This window comes from Nuphar pumila, chromosome 4 (assembly GCF_984573655.1).
Source record: "Nuphar pumila chromosome 4, dmNupPumi1.hap1.1, whole genome shotgun sequence".
Classification (NCBI taxonomy): Eukaryota; Viridiplantae; Streptophyta; class Magnoliopsida; order Nymphaeales; family Nymphaeaceae; genus Nuphar; species Nuphar pumila.
In genome coordinates this window covers 23,706,015-23,725,681 of record NC_143252.1, presented here as the reverse complement: position 1 = coordinate 23,725,681, position 19,667 = coordinate 23,706,015, and the positions used below count along the sequence as shown (strand labels likewise).

The 19,667-nt window shown below is 38.1% G+C and overlaps 1 protein-coding gene across 1 annotated transcript; it reads left to right on the top strand.

Moving 5' to 3' along the window:
* The first annotated feature begins 472 nt into the window (after positions 1-472).
* On the top strand, positions 473-17,122 carry LOC149839656 (uncharacterized). Its single transcript, XM_090002716.1, has 14 exons — positions 473-582; positions 1,836-1,935; positions 2,357-2,484; positions 2,635-2,785; positions 2,944-3,050; positions 3,326-3,409; positions 3,532-3,580; positions 3,694-3,785; positions 4,931-5,066; positions 5,187-5,263; positions 5,343-6,877; positions 15,794-15,943; positions 16,023-16,706; positions 16,791-17,122. Coding segments are annotated over exons 1-13 (3,153 nt in total). The 5' UTR covers positions 473-580; the 3' UTR covers positions 16,565-16,706; positions 16,791-17,122.
* Positions 17,123-19,667: the final 2,545 nt, after the last annotated feature.

The window sequence follows — 19,667 nt, the reverse complement described above, 5'->3', positions numbered from 1 at the left end:
GGCGACAATTTTGTCGCTGCTAATGTTTCTTTTGCCAAAAAAACTCATCAAAAAATGCAATTTTTTGTTTTATTTTTGCGCTGGCCGTCCATCAATGTGCACAATGAATGGTCAGCGTGTTTCACCTATGTTTTTGGCAACTACTAATCACACACTCTCTCTCTCTCTCTCTCTCTCTATATATATATATATATATATATATATATATATATATATATATATATATATATATATATATATATATATATATATATATATATAGTTGGCAGAGCCCGAACCAAGACTCAACCCATCGGTGGGGACTCACTGGGCCCTCAAATGGCTAACTAGCGGCGTGGGATCGTTTCGGCCTGTGACGGGGCCTAGCGATTCCATCACCGTTAACCCGACGCACCCGGGGTAATCGTCTCCGTTAGAGCGGACGGCGCAGCGTTATCTCAAATTGAAACCGAATTATTTAAAACCACAAAGAGAAAGAGACCGAAATAGAAAGAAATTATAAACGGACGAGAGAAGAGAGGGAGAAGAGATTTTCCGGCGACTTCTAGGGTTTCTCGACTTCCGGCATCAGATCGATCAAATGTACGGCGCATATTCCTCCTCCTTCTTCTTGTTTTTTTTTTCGGAATTTTTCCCGTAGTTTTCTTCCCTCTTCTTCTTCTTGGGTTCTTGATTTTCCTTTTTACTCGTTCATTTTTTCTGGATCTTCGTTGCGCTGAATCGATTTTTGTTTTCTTTTTTCAACACCTGTCGTGCATGCTAGATGGTTTGTGCGGATTAGGGATTCGAATTGGGTGTTGGTTTTTGGGATCTGTGGTGATTGATCATTCTGATGCATTTTTTTGGGATTTTTCTGCGTATTTTTTGGAGGATTAGCGATAGGAATGAGCGTTTTGGTGAGATTGTGTTTTTCGTTTTTTTCTCTGTGTCGTGCGTTTTTTAGGGTTTTTAATCGACTTTCGCTTATTTGGTTTTTATTGAATTAGGGCTTATATGATTGGTCGTGCCTTGGGGGTTTCTACTTTGTTTTGTTTTGGGGTGGTTGATCTTTGGTGCGATTTTCACTCATTGTTGGTGTTGCATGGTTTCTTGAAGAGGGGGGGGGGGTCAGGTTTTCAAGGCAAAATAACGATGGTGATGGTTTTATTACTTCCGGTTCTTTTATGCCCAATATTTGTTGTGGAATTAGGGCTTTGAGGTTGCCTATGAGGGCGTGCTCTCGTTTTAGTTGGTCCTGGTTTTTGAGTGGTGACCGTGTCTGCTGTCTTGATGTTCTGTGTGTGTCCGGACTAGGATTTTATTTATAGGAACTAGAAGCATGATGCTGGTATGTGATTCGGTATGTGATTCCGCAGTCTTTATTTGCTATTCTTATTGTTGTTCTTCCACGTCATTTTTGGTGGTGGAGGTTGCGATATTTATTTAGGTAGTTTTGCATATCTTTCTTATATTCTGTTTACAGGGCAAACATGAGGTCAAGCGATTCAGATTTAAGTGTTACGACCATTATGATTGTTCTTTTCTTGGTACTGCTTTTCCATGAAAATTAATATGAAATTGCATGATCATGTATTGGTTTAGGTCTGTTTTCAGCCTTATGCACATAAAAAGTTGAACATTAACTTCCAATGTTCTTGAATCATCTTTTGAGTCATACAATGGATCTTGCAAATTGTGCATGTCTTTTTGAACTCTGTATTTGTTTTCTTTATGCATATAATAGGCCAGTGTGTTGTGTTGTGTGCGTTTCAGTTAACTACTTTCAAGAGTTAACCAAGGATGATAATGTGTTTGTCACTCTTGATTTTTATTGTAACTGTTATTTTGTTCTTTAGGACCACCATGAGTGAGGAGGGAGAACGATTATGCCCCTTGTGCACAGAGGAGATGGACTTGACGGACCAGCATCTGAAGCCATGTAAATGTGGCTATGAGGTCTGCATTTCATTATTGATTTTGGCACCTTTGTATGCTTTAAACTTGTGCAGATATTAAAACAAGCATCTTGTGTAGTGTGGATTTAGATTTAGAACTCAGCCTGTATCTACAATTTGAGATAGCATGATGATTGTAGCATGTGTGTTTTGTCTTATTGCTCAAGTACCATTCCCCTTTCCACTTACTTAGCTTGTATTGCGGTTTGTTCCCTTATTTAAGTGTTTTTTGATTTCCAAGTGACCACCTTTTCTTATTGTCATCTAATTAATAAATCGTCTATTTGGAACTTGTTTAATTATTGTGACTGCTCTTTTATCCTTTCTTGATTGAGTCCCCTTTGGCATTTCTTCATGAGGAATGTTTGGTGTGTGCTTAATTCAGTTCTCTCTCTCTTTTTTTTTTTAAATTCTTTTAACAGATATGTGTCTGGTGTTGGAACCATATCATGGATATGGCAGAAAAGGATGAAACAGAAGGGAGATGTCCTGCTTGTCGAACATCTTATGACAAAGAGAAAATTGTTGGAGCAATTGTCAACTGTGAACGGTATGCTTATTTGTATTTCTTACTTTTCATAAAATTGCTTAACCCATGGGGTGGGAATGAAAATGAACCTGTGACTCATGGTTATAGTCATGAATATTCATTTAGTTTGTGACAACCTGGAAGTTTTAATCTTCTTTCCTGTTCAACTAGGTTGGCAGAAATGAATTCTGAGAGGAGACAGAAATCGCAAAAGTCAAAGTCTAAAGCATCAGAAGGACGCAAGCATCTCAGCAATGTCCGGGTGATTCAGAGAAACCTGGTGTATGTTGTTGGAATACCTCCTAACTTAGCAGATGAAGAGGTATATCAATTGACTCTAATCTATTTTTCCCGTAACCACCTCATCGTGCACCTAAAAATTCTCATGTATTGCTGTTTGAGTTATGGTTGCCATTCCTCTGGAGGTCATTTGGAATATGCATGGTGATGATTTTTGATGGATTTTATCATCCTATGCAGATTCTTGAGCGGAAAGAGTATTTTGGCCAATATGGGAAGGTTCTAAAGGTGTCTATTTCTCGAACTGCAGCTGGTGTTCCGCATTCTGCTAACAATACTTTTAGTTTGTAAGTTGGATTAGCATCTCTGTAAATCTATTTTACTTGGTATGATGTTGTCCCTCTATTTTGCTGAAATGTAGTGATGCTTTTGGAGAAGTGATTGGTGATAAGGGATGCCTCGGGATCAACATCTGATTCTAGGGCATCTATTGTCATCAAATTAGTTCTCTTCCACTTGTGCAGCTTTGTTCTCTTTGTTTTCTGCCTCTTTTGCCCACTTTATGCCATTCATCTTCTGGATGCAGTGATTGTGCTTTTTCTCATCTTTTTATTTTTTCTAGATATATTACTTATACAAAAGAAGAGGAGGCAATTCGATGTATTCAAGCAGTGAACGGCTTTGTGTTGGAAGGAAAGCCTTTGAGGTTAATTGCATGCATCTTATAAATGCACTGTATTGTTTGTTAAAATTATTAGGATGTAAAAGGTGGATTAAACAGGACAGCCAATTGATTTTTTGAACAAATAATGCTTCCTTCCTTTGCAGGGCACATTATGGAACTACAAAGTACTGCCATGCATGGCTAAAGAATATGGTATGTGGAAATTGTGTTTCAGGGAAGTCTTTAATTCATATTTTGACATACAGTGACATGCATGCATGTTGCTGTTCTGTACTCCATCTATTGAAGCATATCATTTTGTTCAGCCTTGTAGCAATCCAGATTGTTTATATTTGCATGATATTGGAACCCAAGAAGATAGTTTCACAAAAGATGAGGTTATAACACCTTGTATCAGGTACGATGCAACACTTAACTTTATTTGGATATTGTTTTCAATTTTTATGTTTTAATATATTTTTGATGGATATCTTATGTGCTTGGAACTGCATGATATTTTATACTTTTGAGGTTAGGCAAAAGGTAAAATATTTCCAAACCACAGTTTAGATCATTTCCTCATTTTAGTATGTTAAGATACAATTGTTAATGAAAGCCTAATATGGTATAGGATTTTACACCTGTTATTTTCATTGTATATATATACATATACATACTTGATTTTGTACACTCAAGTGTATATCAACTACAATTGATGAGTTTTATGGTACTTAATGCATGTCAAGATAATGGTTATTGAGTTATTCATTTACTGCTGGAAGTGATGGAGAATAATTTTTTCTGTCATATGCATAGTGAAGGCTTCTATTTAGATCTAAGCTTGTGAATGAATTTTGACTTGCGAAGTGGGTGAATGTTGACTTTCTAAGTACAAACTATTTCTTGCTGAAAGTTTGTGCTTTTAATGGACATCTTAAGCAACTTTTTAATTTGCTAAGTTAATTTGTGATGGTCAAGTACTTAAGGCCAGTTTGGGAAGATGCATTTTTGTGAGACATGGGATTGGGGGGGGGATTCGGGTCAACATATTTTATCTTTGGTAGAACTGTGTTGGAGAGAGTTTTGGGAGGTCAAGTAGGAGTTGATGGATTTTGGCCTTCCGGCCAGCATTCAGACCGAGTTTCAACGAATCTCTCATTGTTGAATAATTATTTTTAGAATCTCTCATTGTTCTGTTGGTCATTTTAAGTTTTACTTCAAAAGTATGGTATCCTATCAGTAATTCTCTTGCATATTCATGGAGAATTTAGTTTGGTATCTATGCATGGTTTCCCAGTCTAGTGTTTGAGTGTTGGTTACCCTCCTCAAGACACAAAACTATGGTATCCCTAAATTGGGTTTGTCTTGTGTATGTGTAACAAAAAATGGTGAATGGTTTCTTAAGATTTGATGGTGTGCTTGTAGGAACGTTATTTTATGCCTTATTCCAATGTCAGTATTTAAGAATAACCAATAGCATCTAATCTGTAGAGCAACATTTTAATTGATCTATATTTGAATTCAGTGTTTCCATCTGTGTCTGACTTCACTTTGTTAGTAAAGGACTAAAGTTCATCAAATACCTGGTGTTTCCAATCATTTGCAACGGCGTTCAGGAAATATTTTGCCACCTCCAGCCGATGAATTTTGTAATAACATTCCTAGTTCAGGCAAAGCGTTGCCCAAGACTCAGGCTTGTGTAAGTCATTGTGTTTCAGTATTGCCAACTTTTAACAATGATGTGGTATTTTTACTCATCTGTTTCTCGAGTATGCTTCCATATTCATTTTGAGCACTAATGGACATTCTTGCTATGCAGAACCCTTTAAACCACATAATATCTCCTCCTAATAGTAACCCAGTAAGATCAAGTGTCCTTCCTGCGGCCGCTTCCTGGTATTCTGCATCCATTTGTATGGTTATTTTCTTGATAAAATATTTTAGCTGTTGCTAAGATTGTGATCCTTGGTCACAGGGGCTTGCGTGCTGCAAATGGCATGGCAGCATCTTCAAATGCTGTTTCTTCACAGGGATCTGCTGCACATATACAAGGGTTGTCTAATGGTCCATCTGTTTCTTTCCCTACAGTTTCAGCCTCATCTTCTATGTGTGTTTCTGATGAGCATGCTACAAACTTGGAAGGGGGTCCTGTGACATTGGCAGCTAGCAATATTCACATCTGCAGTAATGAAAGAAGTGCATTGGATGTTCCCAGAGAGGTTTCAATAGGTACTGCTGCTACAACTGCTTCTAATCAAGTGTCACATGTGGCTTCCCCAGGGATTGTTGATCTTAGAGGCATCATGACATCTGTAGAGCATGAAGATCGTGATTCTCATTCTTGTAGTTTGTTTGTTGGCAAAGCTGCTGATGAGATTTCTTCAATTGATGAAGCTCTACCAAACTTGTGCCATGCATCGTCTTCTTCAATTGATGAAGCTGTACCAAACTTGTGCCATGCATCATCTTCATCAAGCTCTAATGGATCTAATGGTCGAGTTGGCATCAGTGAGGGGTATAACTCAAATTTTGGTAAAGATCCAGTCCATGAAGGGGAGATGGCTGCAAATTCACTCCAGATTAATGGCAAGTATGAACATGAGCCTTTGGCATATCAGACTTTAAGAGGAGCTGCTGAGATGTCTGAGTGTGCAACTTTCCAAAGGAAAACAGATTATGGTACAGATTGGGAAGTGCCAATATTGGCAGATGCAGCAAGGAATAAAATTTCTTTATCTGATGATCATCGGGGAACTCAACATCTAGAAGCTTCCGAGAGTACAGTAACACAGCATTCATTCAGCCCGTCAGTCTCAGACCATACACTATCCCTTTCTAGGCAACACAGTGATGTTGCTGGTATGAATGATTGGTACATCATGTCTGCTAACACATTTAGCAATGGACGTGGTCTTGATGGAACATTCAATCATGAACTTGATTTTGGCCCATTGCCTCGTCCAACAAGCAATCCAATAATGCAAGATGATTCAAAGAAGTTCAGCAGTTCCCCAGATGTGCATGGCTCAGTTGATCAGTTTGATCTTGGCAATAAAGTTGAACATGCTAGGTCATTCAGGAGTCTTGATAATGACATTTTTACAGTAGATAAGAATGATTTTTTAGTGGACCCTGGAGAAAGCAGCATTATTTCAAACGTTTTATCCATGAACTTTGATGGCTTGGATGATCCGCTGACCTCTGCACAGAGTATTACAAAATTCTTGTCAAGTGAAAATTATATGGGCTCTTTGAAACTTTCTGCTCCAAAGAAGACGTTAAATAGCAACCAATCTCGGTTCTCATTTGCAAGGCAGGAAGAATATGCAGGCCAGACAGGCTACAGTGGGCCCAAGAGGAGTCATGCACAGAACAGCTTTAATATGTTACATGCAGGGGAAGTAAGAGATACAAATGTGCTTAATCAAGCAAGTATCTTTCCAACCAATAGTTTGGATAATTCAGATTCTGTTGCCAGCCGTCATGCATTTCTTTCTTCAAATAAGGCTGGTGAGTTTTTAATTTTTAATTTCTGGAATATTTAAGCCTATAAACTTCTAAATTTAACTGTTATATGGAAAGGTCTGCTCATCTTTAGATGGTTGAAGCTTCTTTTTCCAGTGTATTCCTTTATGCTCGGATTTAAGCACCTCATTTGATTCAAATTTACCCCTGAACTTTTATATTATCTGTTGCTTGTTTGTCTCTAGAGATCATGCTCTTCCGTTATTCTGAGATTTACCAAAAATTAATATCTCTAGGATATGATATAATTTGCTTGTTCTGGAGTTGAGGCATCTGCATTTAAGTTTTTGAACTTTGGTTCATGTAAACTGTAATTTCAAAAGATTAGTTCATGTGTGTTTCTTCCCTAGAGGCCTTTGGTCAGAGGATATGCCTCCAGTATCCTGCACAACGTGGTCCTTTTATATGGTGTTCTCTTAGATTGTTCTGATTTGCTGACTGATACTTCTATCAGAAGTTCATGTTGGTTTATTTAGCATTATTAATTTTTTGAGAGATAAAGTGTGAATCTAGCCATTCCTTATTATTTTTGGTTTCCAAAACTTAAACATATCCTGATTTAATCTTTGTCTGATAGTTGTGTCCTCATGACTTAAGCATTGATCACCATTCCATGTTTAATTATTCCATTAGTCTCTTTCTATGTCACATGGGTGCGGGTGCGGGTGCGGGCACGGGTGCGGGTGCGGGGATTCGGCACTTCCAAAAAACCCGGGTGCGGGGGTGCGGCAGGGGCAAAAATGTAAATATATATATATATATATATATATATATATATATATATATATATATATATATATATAAAAGGGAAGTGTATCACTTTGATCATCTTATCACAAGAGAAGGTGGTGATGTGGTCTTCCCAGATAATAAAATCATGCCACTGATGGAGTTTCCCGCTTATACAAAGTTAGGCCATATTTTGACATTTAGGGTAAAATGAGGGTTTTTATAATGCATCGTATCTCTCAAAGATAGTATTTCTCAAAGATGAATGTCATTCATGATATACCACTTCTAGCATGCTTGCACTGACAAATACTATTATTAGAGCAAAATGGTCTCTATACGAGCTGGAAAAGCTTCCAGTACAGTTCTGGGCTGTCAGCTGCTGTCAGACCCTGACAGCAGATTTTTTTTAAAGATAAACAGCAGCTGCCTGTCAGCCCTGACAGACAGCAGCTGCCTGTCAGCCCTGACAGACAGCAGCTGCCTGTCAGCCCTGACAGCAGAATTTTTTTTAAAAAAATTCAAATTCGCAAGCCCATTTCACAGGGAATTTTTTTTTTTTTAAAATCCAAAAAACAAATGGACCTAAATGATCCTGGGTGCGGTCAACGCACCCAGGATCGGGTTGACCGCACCCGGTGCGACACCCGAACCCGCACCCGCGTCGAGTCGCGTCGACGCGGGTGCGGCACCCTGCTAGCCGAATCCCTGTGACATAGGTCTCTTTCAATCTTTTGATTCATGTTTTAGCAAATCAGGAACATCATGCTCAGGAATACGGTCAGATGGTAGCTTGTCCCCAGTTAGATGGGATCACACTCACATGAATTATACATTTGCTATGAATAAATGAATATTTTGTGTAATTCATAAAACATTAATCTTCAAAAATAATGGCCCACAATTTACCAAAATTTCATGATATGAAATCACACAACTTGCACCTATGATTTTTTAACTATAGTACATACAGTTGACTATACCAGATGGATATCCATTAAATATATTAAATTATAACATTGCTCCACAAGTAATTGTGACTAGATAAATTTTGATATCTAATCCATCCATCTGTCTCTCTCTCTCTCTCTCTCTACATTTGCTGACCTTACTAATTTCAGTCTGGAGCCCCACAAGTAACTTAAATGCAATGAGAAGTACCTGTGGCACACTCTCCCAACTTCCCCACTGTCGTCGTGACTCTCGACCCACTGTGTCCCATACCACGACGTAGGAGAAAATAAATATAACGTGCCCACAAGAAACAAAAGAAAGGAGGAAAAATTAAAGATTTAGTAGATGACTCTCTTTGTTATGTAGGAAAAAGAATAATTCAAGAATGGAGCAAAGAGTGTAATGGTATTTTACAAGATGATTGTTGAGATACATAGAGTGGGAATGGGATTATTATGACCGATTTTATCTTAGATAAGAAGATATTAAATTGTTACTAGTATCTATGCATATCAAGTAGAGCTAAGTGAAAGAGTTAAACAAGAATCTTGAAAATTGGTGGAAGAAAACTATTTGACATATTGTAGACAATGAAAGCATATTTAAAGGTGTATAAATGAGATAGGATAAATGAATTTTGACTTTGTAATAATATTTGATTTTGCAATAGTCAATACATCAGAAGAAAACTTGAAAATACATAGAAAATCTGATCTAACTTGACATATATTACTTTCTATTAAGAGAAAGATAATTGACAATGTATAAGAACTGTAAGGTGATATAAGGAGTGTGTATTATTGCACAATGTAGATTATCAATTTTAGATGAATTTATTAAAATTAGGTGGTAAGAAGAGAAATCTAGAGAAGCCTTAGAATTAGGTAGTGAAACCTTAAAGATAGATTGATTTCATCGTTGGGGGCAAATGACAAGTTTCACTAAGGCTGTGTTTGGGAGATGAGCATTGGAGACTTGGAGTGGTTTTTGGAAATGCTGACACCTACTGAAGTTTGGGAGCTTGAAAATGGCAGCGCAGTGGAGATGGGAAGGTAAGGCGGCTCCAAACCCTCTTAGTTCTAGATTTAATACCCATTATAGATTGGTAGCAGTTACCAAAATCCACAGACCGACAACCCTTCGGCCTCTTTCAAGTTTTTTCTTTTTCAGGTGAACATTAGTCGATCTTGGTGGTAAGCCTTGGTGATTGCAACTCATACGACCACTTGAACCTTTAGCAAAGAAGAATCCAAAGAGATCAGTGGTTTGGTATACATCGTCACAAAAACTATAAAAAATGATCTAAAAAGAGAATATATTGTGATATTTTCAAAATTTATCAGGGTAAAATCTTGATATTATCTGCATACTTGTAGAACTTATATATTTTAATCCTTTTATATTTTAAGTATGATTTTTCTTATTTTGTATCATTTGTTAAAAAAGTTTATGTTTCCGTTACAACTTCTATAAAAAATATAAAATTATTGTTAATTATGTTTTTGTGTATCGTTTTTATATTCACAAATATTGATCTCAGCTATATCCAAGCAAAGTGATTTCTTGCAATAATATAGGTTTAGTTGAAAAATCTTGGGGAAACTCAACGCTTAAATTTTTTTAAAAATATTAAAGTAATAGAAATAAGTATAGAAGTAACATGTTTAGATAATAAAAATATACATGTAATAAAAGGAATAAGTAAAAAGTATGAAAGAACAAAAACATATTTAAGCTACAAAAAAGAAGTAAAAAAGGTAAAGTAACTAATAATATCGTGATATTATTGTGAAATATATAAAATTTTCTAATATTTTTCAAAATTCTGTGAGCTTTTGCCTTTAATATTGTTTTATGAATTTACAACGTTGTTATCTTGATATTCAAAATATCACATATATTTGTGACTATGATCATTTTAAATTTATATTTTTAAATGCCTAATAGAAAGTTTTTGCAAGATTCATGAACGAACCTGAAGTAGCTAGATATTTTTCCCTGCCAAGATTAGTAGAGAGTATTAGTAATTTAGTATATGTGACTAAACACATAATTGAATGATACTGTTCTGGCATATTGACTTGTGGCCCACAATTTGATAAAAAAAACAAGCTTGGCGACCATTATGGGGTCCAATTAGGTGGCTTATAGAAACCAAATCTTTTTTATTTTCAAAATTTTAAAAACATGGAGCAGATAATTTTTTTTACTAAATTACCATATTTTTGGAGATATTTTTTGTTAAAATAGTGTTCTAAACACCCTTTCTGAGACCAGAGACGAGTAGCATGAGTTTACTTGCAAGGTAGTCCTAATAGCTATATTGTTAGAAAATTGACTTTTTTTAAAGGCAAGCTGGTTTAGGCAGACCCCCACCAGTTTTTATTCAACATACCACTGGGGTTTTGAACATGCAACATCCCACCACAAGGAGATGGTTACTGACAGCTCCTACCAACCATGCGGACTCCCCGCTGGTTGTTAGAAAATTGACTTATTAGTGATCATCACACCAACGACATTATCGTTGCCTATCACATGCCATGCTACCATCGCACGTCACCGATCAAGCCAACACATACTGCACATTGCTACACTCAATGCATTTTTCACTCAATAGAGCTTCGCACTGCACATTCTCCATTCCGAAGGCTCGATCCGAGACATTCTCCCTCATCCAAACAATTGTCATCCTTGACATTGTCGATGCAGGTAAGAACACAACCTTTACTTATGTCAGTTTCCCTTTGCCCTTATCTTTGGTCTTCTTTTTTTCACCCTACTCAACTTGTTCTGGTTTTCATCTGCCATCGCTGGAACTTTTAGCACGCTAAGTCCCATTCCTCGACGTTCTTCAAATCACTTAGACAATGATCTTTTGCTCCAACATCATTGAGCATTTTTCGCTCGTGGGACCCCAATGTAGTTTCATACAGAAGCGGGTAATCCTCGCATGCATGACAAACTTGTTGTTATCACGTTCATGGCTGAGGCGCCTTCTGACCCCATCAATGGCAATGGAGCGTGTTGCGACTCCATCCTCACGTTACAGCAAAACCTTGCCACCAAAGGAACAAGACCTTGCGGCCCCTCGGTCTGAAGACCCGTTGATGATTGAACACTATAGTTAAGAGCACCACCCAGACTTGTTCGCCAGCTCCTAGGCATTCACTTGCCTACCCCCGAGTCACCATTCTCGGTTGAAATCACCTAAGGTTATCCTTTGGAGAATTAGCCTTAACCCACGTGCATCACTGTGTGTTCAAACGCTATGCGTTGGAAACTCATCCAAGTCGAGAGGTCCTTAACCAAATCCCCAAGGGCGTCATCTTCTAATCCACTGACACTGCTTAACCAAACAACGCTCAACGTCTGTGCCCCCACACATCGTCGCATCAACGACAATATTGTTGTCTATCGCACGTCATACCATTGCACGTCACCGATCAAGCCAACACATACCACACGTTAATACATACGATGCATTTTCCACTCAGTAGAGCTCCACATTGCACATGCCCCATACGGAAGGCTTGGTCCGAGACATGTAGAGTGAATTGACATATTATGTGTTAGTAATTATACTTTGTAGTTTTTTTTCTTCTTTAGATAGTTTAATACTTGAGTAACTTGTTTCTTAATCTTTACAAATTTCAAACATTTTTATCGTTTATTTTGTTCCTTCCCTCAATGCCTAGTGAGCTAGGCGAGTGTGAGGTCTAGCATCCTGGGCCTTGCTTGGTGCTTTTGATGACATAGGCCCATGTTTTGTGAGGATGATGTTTGAGTCACTTGTCATTGCTTGTTGCTATACCTCCGGTTCTCACCAGATCTATTTGTCTGGTAGTTATCACTGGAAGCACCCTTAGGCGTGGGGAAGCACACTTTTGAAGCGGAAAGCACACGCTTCTCCCGAAGAGGGGGAAGCATGGGGGACTCACTTCCCATGCAGGCTTCTCAATTTGCTTTCCCTTCGTTTCCCCCTCATTTCCCTCTTATTTTTTTGTGTTTTCATGTTAATCGTGTTTTTTTCGCTTCCCCCTGGTTTCTTTCACGTTTCCTTTTTCTTCTCACACGCTTCCACAATCGCTTCCAAGGTGAATCCTGCTTCATTCTCCTTTTTAACACTCACTTCCCATATCCATTTCGCTTCCTAGTAACTATGATTTGTTCTCAACTTCTGTCATGTCATCTCATTATATATGTACTGGGATTGGTGATCTCCTCTGCAAATTGTAGCTAACCTAGCAGGGCAAGAAATTTGAATTTTGCAGTGTTTGGATGTATTTGCTTCATTATGGTCTACAAAGTTGGTGTTGAAAAGAGTAATTAAGTAGATTTTGGATGATGTGCTACAAGGGCTCCGCACACTTGGCTAGGTGGGTTGACTTGCGACTTTCATTGTGGTTTCATTAAGTAGATTTTGGATGATGAACCACAAGGGCTCCACACACACCTGGCTAGGTGGGTTGACTTGAGGCTTTCAAGTTGGAGGTGAAGATTTTGATCACCGAGGTGCATGTCCTTTGCCACAAAGCCTAAGCCAAATGAGAAACTCTTCCTAGTGGGCAGGGGATTACTCATGGAGTTAAACACTGTGGACACTTACTCTAGTCCACGATTCATGTGACCTCTGGACCTGTATCATACCTGTGGTTTCTCCATGTTACATAAAAAAGGTAGATTTTGGATGATGCAGCCACATCTAGGAAAGGAAAACAGCTATCTTAACTTTTTATGAGCAATCTCTTTCTTTCTGGCCTCTGTACAGCTCTTTTGTGGAGCTTCTTGTAAAACATACTTTGCAAGGGGATACAGTATAGGAGTAGAATAGAGAGTATAAGTATTGATGCTGGTGCAGTTAGTTTTCCCCATGAAAGTGTAGCTTGAATGGCATGCATAGATTCAAGGTATAGGGGGACATTCGTTGGTCAGCCTCTTATATCATATGGATTAGACTGCAGATATAACAATACAACTATTTTTAGGGCGTTCTCTATCAGGAACAGTATAATGGGATTCAATAAAACAATAAAATGGATAATCTGTGTGGCACATTGGTCTCCCTGTTATTATCTGTCAACTACTTTTGTTCTTAAGAGATTTTCTTCTGTTATCTATGCAAATGGAGAACAAAACTTTTTGAAGAGAGGATTACCATCTAAAGTTAATGTAGAGAGAAAATGGTACAAGCCAAGCAGAATTCTGAGAGAGCACATTGGTTTTCTCTTGTAAAATGTTTGTAAGCATTAAACACCCTATTACCCTCCATACCCCTCTCTCTCTCTGAGACATGTATACATGTGTTCATGCAACAGATACACATGTATTGAGCAACAAACTATTAAACAGGAGAATCCCTCTTCCACCAAACCTCCATACCTTCTCTTTCTCTCTCTGAGACATGTATACATGTGTTCATGCAACAGATACACATGTATTGAGCAACAAACTATTAAACAGTTGAATCCCTCTTACACCAAACCTCCTTATGGTATATGGCAATGCAAGTACATGAACACATGTATTGAGCAACAAACTATTAAATCCCTCTTCCACCAAACCTCCTTATGGTATATGGCAATGCAAGTAACTTCTTTTGAAATGCCATATGGATGCAGTAATACTGCCATTTTGGTGAAATTTTCCACTGCAAATCACTCTTGTTTGTCTTCTACATCAAATTTATGAGCTCCTCCTCCACCATTATGTTTTCATTTATGTGGACATCGATCTAACTTTGCAATGGAAGGTACTCTGCAATGGAGGGATACCATTATGAACTTGACTGCCAACTCTTGCCCACTTATTGTGTTCAACTTTTCTAAACAATATTGAGTTGGTACTTCTGCCATCACAAAAATGTGTTCTGGAAAGATTCGATCCACAAATTCGTGATTATGCATACCATGTGGAAACATATTTGGCACTCTATTTTCTTATGAACCTTTAAGAAATGATAACACTTTAAAACCGGAATCTACAGATATACGTAATTTGTATGTATTCATAGTCACAAATCTCGTTATCAGGAATTTTCTTGTCAAAGGAAAATGTTGGGATAAGTTGATTTTTTTTTTTGTTGGAAATTCTTGGGAAAATATTGGTATGTTTAAAATTTAAAAATATTTAAAATATAAGAGAAACATTTAAAATTTATAAAAAACAGGACATTTTCAAAATAAGCGATATTTTGAAAATCTCGTGATAAAATTGGAAGATTTTGAAAAAATGGCCGATATTTGTGACTGTGGTGTCATTTACTCCATAAGTTTAATCCAATTGCATTTGGAATTTGGTATGAAAGTACTGAAATCTATGATGAAAGATGGAATACCACATGTTATTTTGTGTACAGATAGTATTTTTGCAATCCACAATACAGAAGCAGTTCTTGAATTACCAAATATGACACCATAAAGGTCCATTTAGTTGTGAAAAAAGAGTGTTAGATTGAATATCAAGGACCAAAAGGGATCTAAACTGAAATACCAAATGAAAGCGGATCCAAATGGTGTTTGCAAAATCTTTTCGTAATTCTTCCTAGCACACCATCTTTGCCGGCTTGTATTTTTTTATTGTTGTCTGTTGTTATATGAATCTTAATACATATGATCTCTTTCTTGCAAACCTGTGCATCATATTATTATAAGTTAAATTATTAGTTGCATGCCAAAGGAGAATACCCATGTTTATTTTGCTGTGTAAATGACACTTGTTTCTGTGGGAGCAAGAGCAACCAGATTGCCTTGTTTACTGCCTTTATGCATAGAGTGTGGAGTTCATCACGTTTCACTAGTATGTTTCTGAATAACTTTGAGTTTGGTGCCTGTGCTGGCCCTAGAAAATAAATATGATAGATTATAGTTAATTTCATTTTCCATCACTCCCTTTTTCCCTGCTTTACTTTCTTATGGTCAGCCCTTCATTCCAGTTCTTTAAGTCAAGTCCTTGCCATGTATGCCTGGTTAACGGTCAAGTGCTTGCCATCTATACCTGGTTAACGGTTTTCCTTATTTCTGCTTTTAGTTGTGGCTAAACATCTTACCATGAATTTGTTAGGAACTGGGTCACTTATGGTGATAACTGATAAGTGTGGCATGGGTCGCATTTTTGTCTGTTGCTTTTTGAATCAGTGCTCTATTAAAAGTTCCATTTATTCAATTAATTATATTTTTTTATTGATTTGCTTCTAACAAATAAAATGCTTTTGAAAAGCAACATCAAGGTCCCCGGTTTCAGCTCCACCTGGATTTTTTATGCCAACCAGACCTCCACCTCCTGGATTTTCTTCAGTGGATAGAATGGATCCACCTGGCTTTTCATCTCAAGATATTGTGGAGCGAGCTTTGAACATCGCTTCTTCCAGTTCGTATCATTTTGTTTATGTTAATAATGTTAGCATTTGGTTAAATGCGTCATGCTGACTTTATTATCTCCTGTGTAGGAACTCAACAGTTCGATAATGGCACAGTGCCTAAGAATCAATACCAGATGCCAGTGAATATGGATGCTCCAGCCTCCATTGACGTGGAGTTCATCGATCCTGCCATAATGGCAGTTGGGAAAGGGAAACTTCCAATGGAGTTTCATCAGTCAGGCTTGGATTTGAGGTCCCCCTTCTCTCTGCCATCTGGCACTTTTGAGATGGACCCAAGAATTCAATTGTTGAAGAGGCCCTTTTCGTCTAGCCAAAATTTGGGATTTCCAGACGGTGTTGGGAATGGCCTTTCCCATCTGATAGATTCCCTAAGCAACAATGTCTCCATGTTTGTGCCACCCTCCTATCAGCAGTCCATAAGGGGCTCCCAGTTTGGCAATGTTCAGCAGGAGGGTTGGTCTGGGGTTCAAGGTAGCAATGGTATCAGCCTGCTAGAAATTGCACAGAACGGAAGATTTGGCTTTGATAATCATTTTCCCACTTATGATGATCTTAGATTTCGCACACCAAGCTCTGGCGATATCTATCACAGAGCTTTCGATAAGTAATGAATATCAGATTGTCAAAATGATCAAAGGGTCCACCCTGCCAATACTGTGAAGATGGATTGAGCGGCATTCAAATGAAATTGATCAGAAGGTTGATAGATATGGCTTCATGTCTATCAATTCCGTCCTCAAATAATTGCAGGTAAGGCACCAAAGTTTTTCTTCATACCAATTTGTCAATTATATTTTGCTTTGGTTTCGTGGTTCTTACTAGGTGAACTTTCAGGGTTTTCGTTCTGGCTGGATTCGTCTACATATTTGTTTTGATGATGGTGTGGTCAGTGGTGAGCTATAGTGGAGATTTCTAAATCGTTATGCCAACTTTCTTAGATTAGATTTGCCTACTCTTCGGCTAATTTGGCAGGTGTAAACAGAACAGACTGGGTGTATCTTTCTGTACATAAGGTTTTCCTTCACTTACTAGACTGTTGGTCTTCGAATGCCTTCCAAGTTGCAAGGCGATGATGAAGTCCTTTCTCTAGTGTTTTAGCCTATTGAAACATCATAAACTTTAGCCTCTTTTTATCAGTTATCAAAGATGCGATAGACGTTTTATGTATGCTCTCTCTTTCTTTCTTGCTGAGTAAGGGCTAAGAATAGTCGAAATTTTCAGACTCGTCTCCCTCGCAAACCAGGACGAACGCTCGGTCCAAACAAGTTTAACTTGTGTACTCTTGCACTTGGCATGCAACGAATTATTTGTCTCGTGTCTTGGTCTTTTCCATGACGAATAACTGACTATGTCTCATCCTTTCACGTTTTGGTCTTTACTCTCGTGTCATCCGATGAGCGCTTGCGGCACATCGCTCTAAAACTGTCAACGGTCTTATTGGGACGGCGGTCTGGAACAAAAATGTTGTCATGTCTTTAACATTCTTGAGTATCTATTTAAAGGGTTACATCGTTTCCAATCAACTGGGCGATACTGTTAGTGTAGCTTTTGACATTCGTGTCTTCATGATTAATTTCTCTAAAGGTATTAAGCATCAATGTTGGGTTTTTTTTAGTTTCAAAAGCATCAGCCCTGTCATGCTCGATTGACATTGTTGAATGCTTGCCAATTGCCTTGATGCACGGATATATGTAAGGATGGCAGTGGCCTGGGGTGGAGGCAGGGAACAAGGTCCCCACTTCCCTCCTGTCTCAATATTCTGCTCTCTATCCTCATTCATCCCCCACATGGGTTTTGATTTTAATCTCCATCCTTGCTTTCATTCCTGTTTCATGTCCTCCATCCTCGGTCTAAACGGGGTGAGGCTCCGTTTCTCTCCGGTCCAATGTGATTCTTAAATGTATTTTAGTTATTTTACTAACGGGGGGGATTGAGGATGGGGCCATCCCTGCACAGGTTTTGATTGTAACCTCCATCCCTGCCTCATGTCCTTCATCCCCTGTCCCCCGATCCACTGCCATCCCTAGATGTATGCGTGCGCCCATTTACTACTTATGAATAGCATTTCATCTCGAGGGCACCACTTTAATCAAGCCTCGCCATAGTTGATGGAGGTGGGAAAGCCCTGGAGGGTCTCTCCTATTTTTTTTTTTTTTTTTAAATAGTTGGCTGAGAGTTACTTGGCAAGCCCACTACCACAAACTCCAGAAATTCATCTTTGACAATTGTCACAAACTCCCATCTCAAAAAAAGACAGTTGTCACAAACTCACAATTCACTCTCCATCGAGTCCTGTGCGTCCTACAATGTTGGGACCACGTGTCTGGTGCACCTCATAACCTTTTCTGGCACGATCAATTTTGGTCCGAGCATTGTGCCTATGAGGGAATGACCTTATTCGTGTGCACCTCCTTGCACCCAATATGCTAACGGGTTTAACACAAACTTTGGGGAAGATCAACTTGGTTGCCAATGCACCAAGTCATGAGGCAGCTAAAGTGCAAACATTCTTGTCAATTGGTGAATCCTACCCTAGTTTCCGAAGGAAAGACTAAAATATTTTGACTAAGGAATGGATTGCTACTTGCGAAGGAGGAGCACATCTTTGTTTCATGATGAGAAAACTCTCCATGACGCAGTTTGGTCAAAGAATCAATCTAACAGGACGATACCAGACTCTTGCTCTTTGAGAAAATGGGTCAACTAACAGGATGATACCAAACTCTTGCTCTTTTAGAAAGGGTCTATTATTTGGCCTTAGATGGATAATGACATGCAAGAATGTATTAATACTAATATGCTAGGAAGACAAGTCTAGCCATTTGAAATAAAAAGGGTTGTTAGAATGATGCAGGAGCGGAGTGACACATATTCGGGTCTACAAGATTCATTGGATCATTTAAAATCCATATTTATAGTTTGGACATTTCCTTGTATTGGATTGTTTGCAATGAATATTGGATCCAATTAATTTATATGTATCCCATTTTAATAGTTTAGTTGGTTTAAGATTTGTTTTTCTAATTAAATGTTTATCCAGATAGGAAATCCGTATAGATAAGAAGAGTGAAAGTCAAATTATGTCTGAGTTGAAATCCAAGATTTGTTAATTTTCACTCATATTTTTTAAAATAGGTTCTAAAACAACTATTTGAAAATGGATCCAGGTTTAAACTTGTGCGAGACAATGGTTCCGTTGTTCAAGAATAAAAGCTTTTTTCTTCTCCAGTGAATATTGTTCAGCCAATTCAAGGGTGCAACATTTTCGTCTTACGATTCTTGGTATGCAATCTAACATACCTCGAACTCTTAAAAGTGAAGTTGATGGTGCAGAGAACTACCAACACTCAAAAATATGAAAAACCAACAACAATGCAGGAATTAGAGATAAACACGGTCTAATAAATAAAATAAAATAAAATGACAATATTAGATAATGAAGAAGAGCTTATCACGTGCTTCGATAGCCCTCCTATGACTCCGACAAGCATTGAGGCAAATTTGGCAGAGCCTCCACAGGAACGAGATTCCAAAAGGTTCAGCCTCCACAGAAATGAATATGGATTTAAAAGATGGCTAGTGGGCACAGGTATAAGGCTATGATGCTCTCTCACAGCAGCAGTATTCTCACACTTATGTTCTAAATGCTGAGAGAGGTTCTAGGTACCTATTTATAAGTTTTTGGCTGGACTTTGGACCGCTAATTTGTGA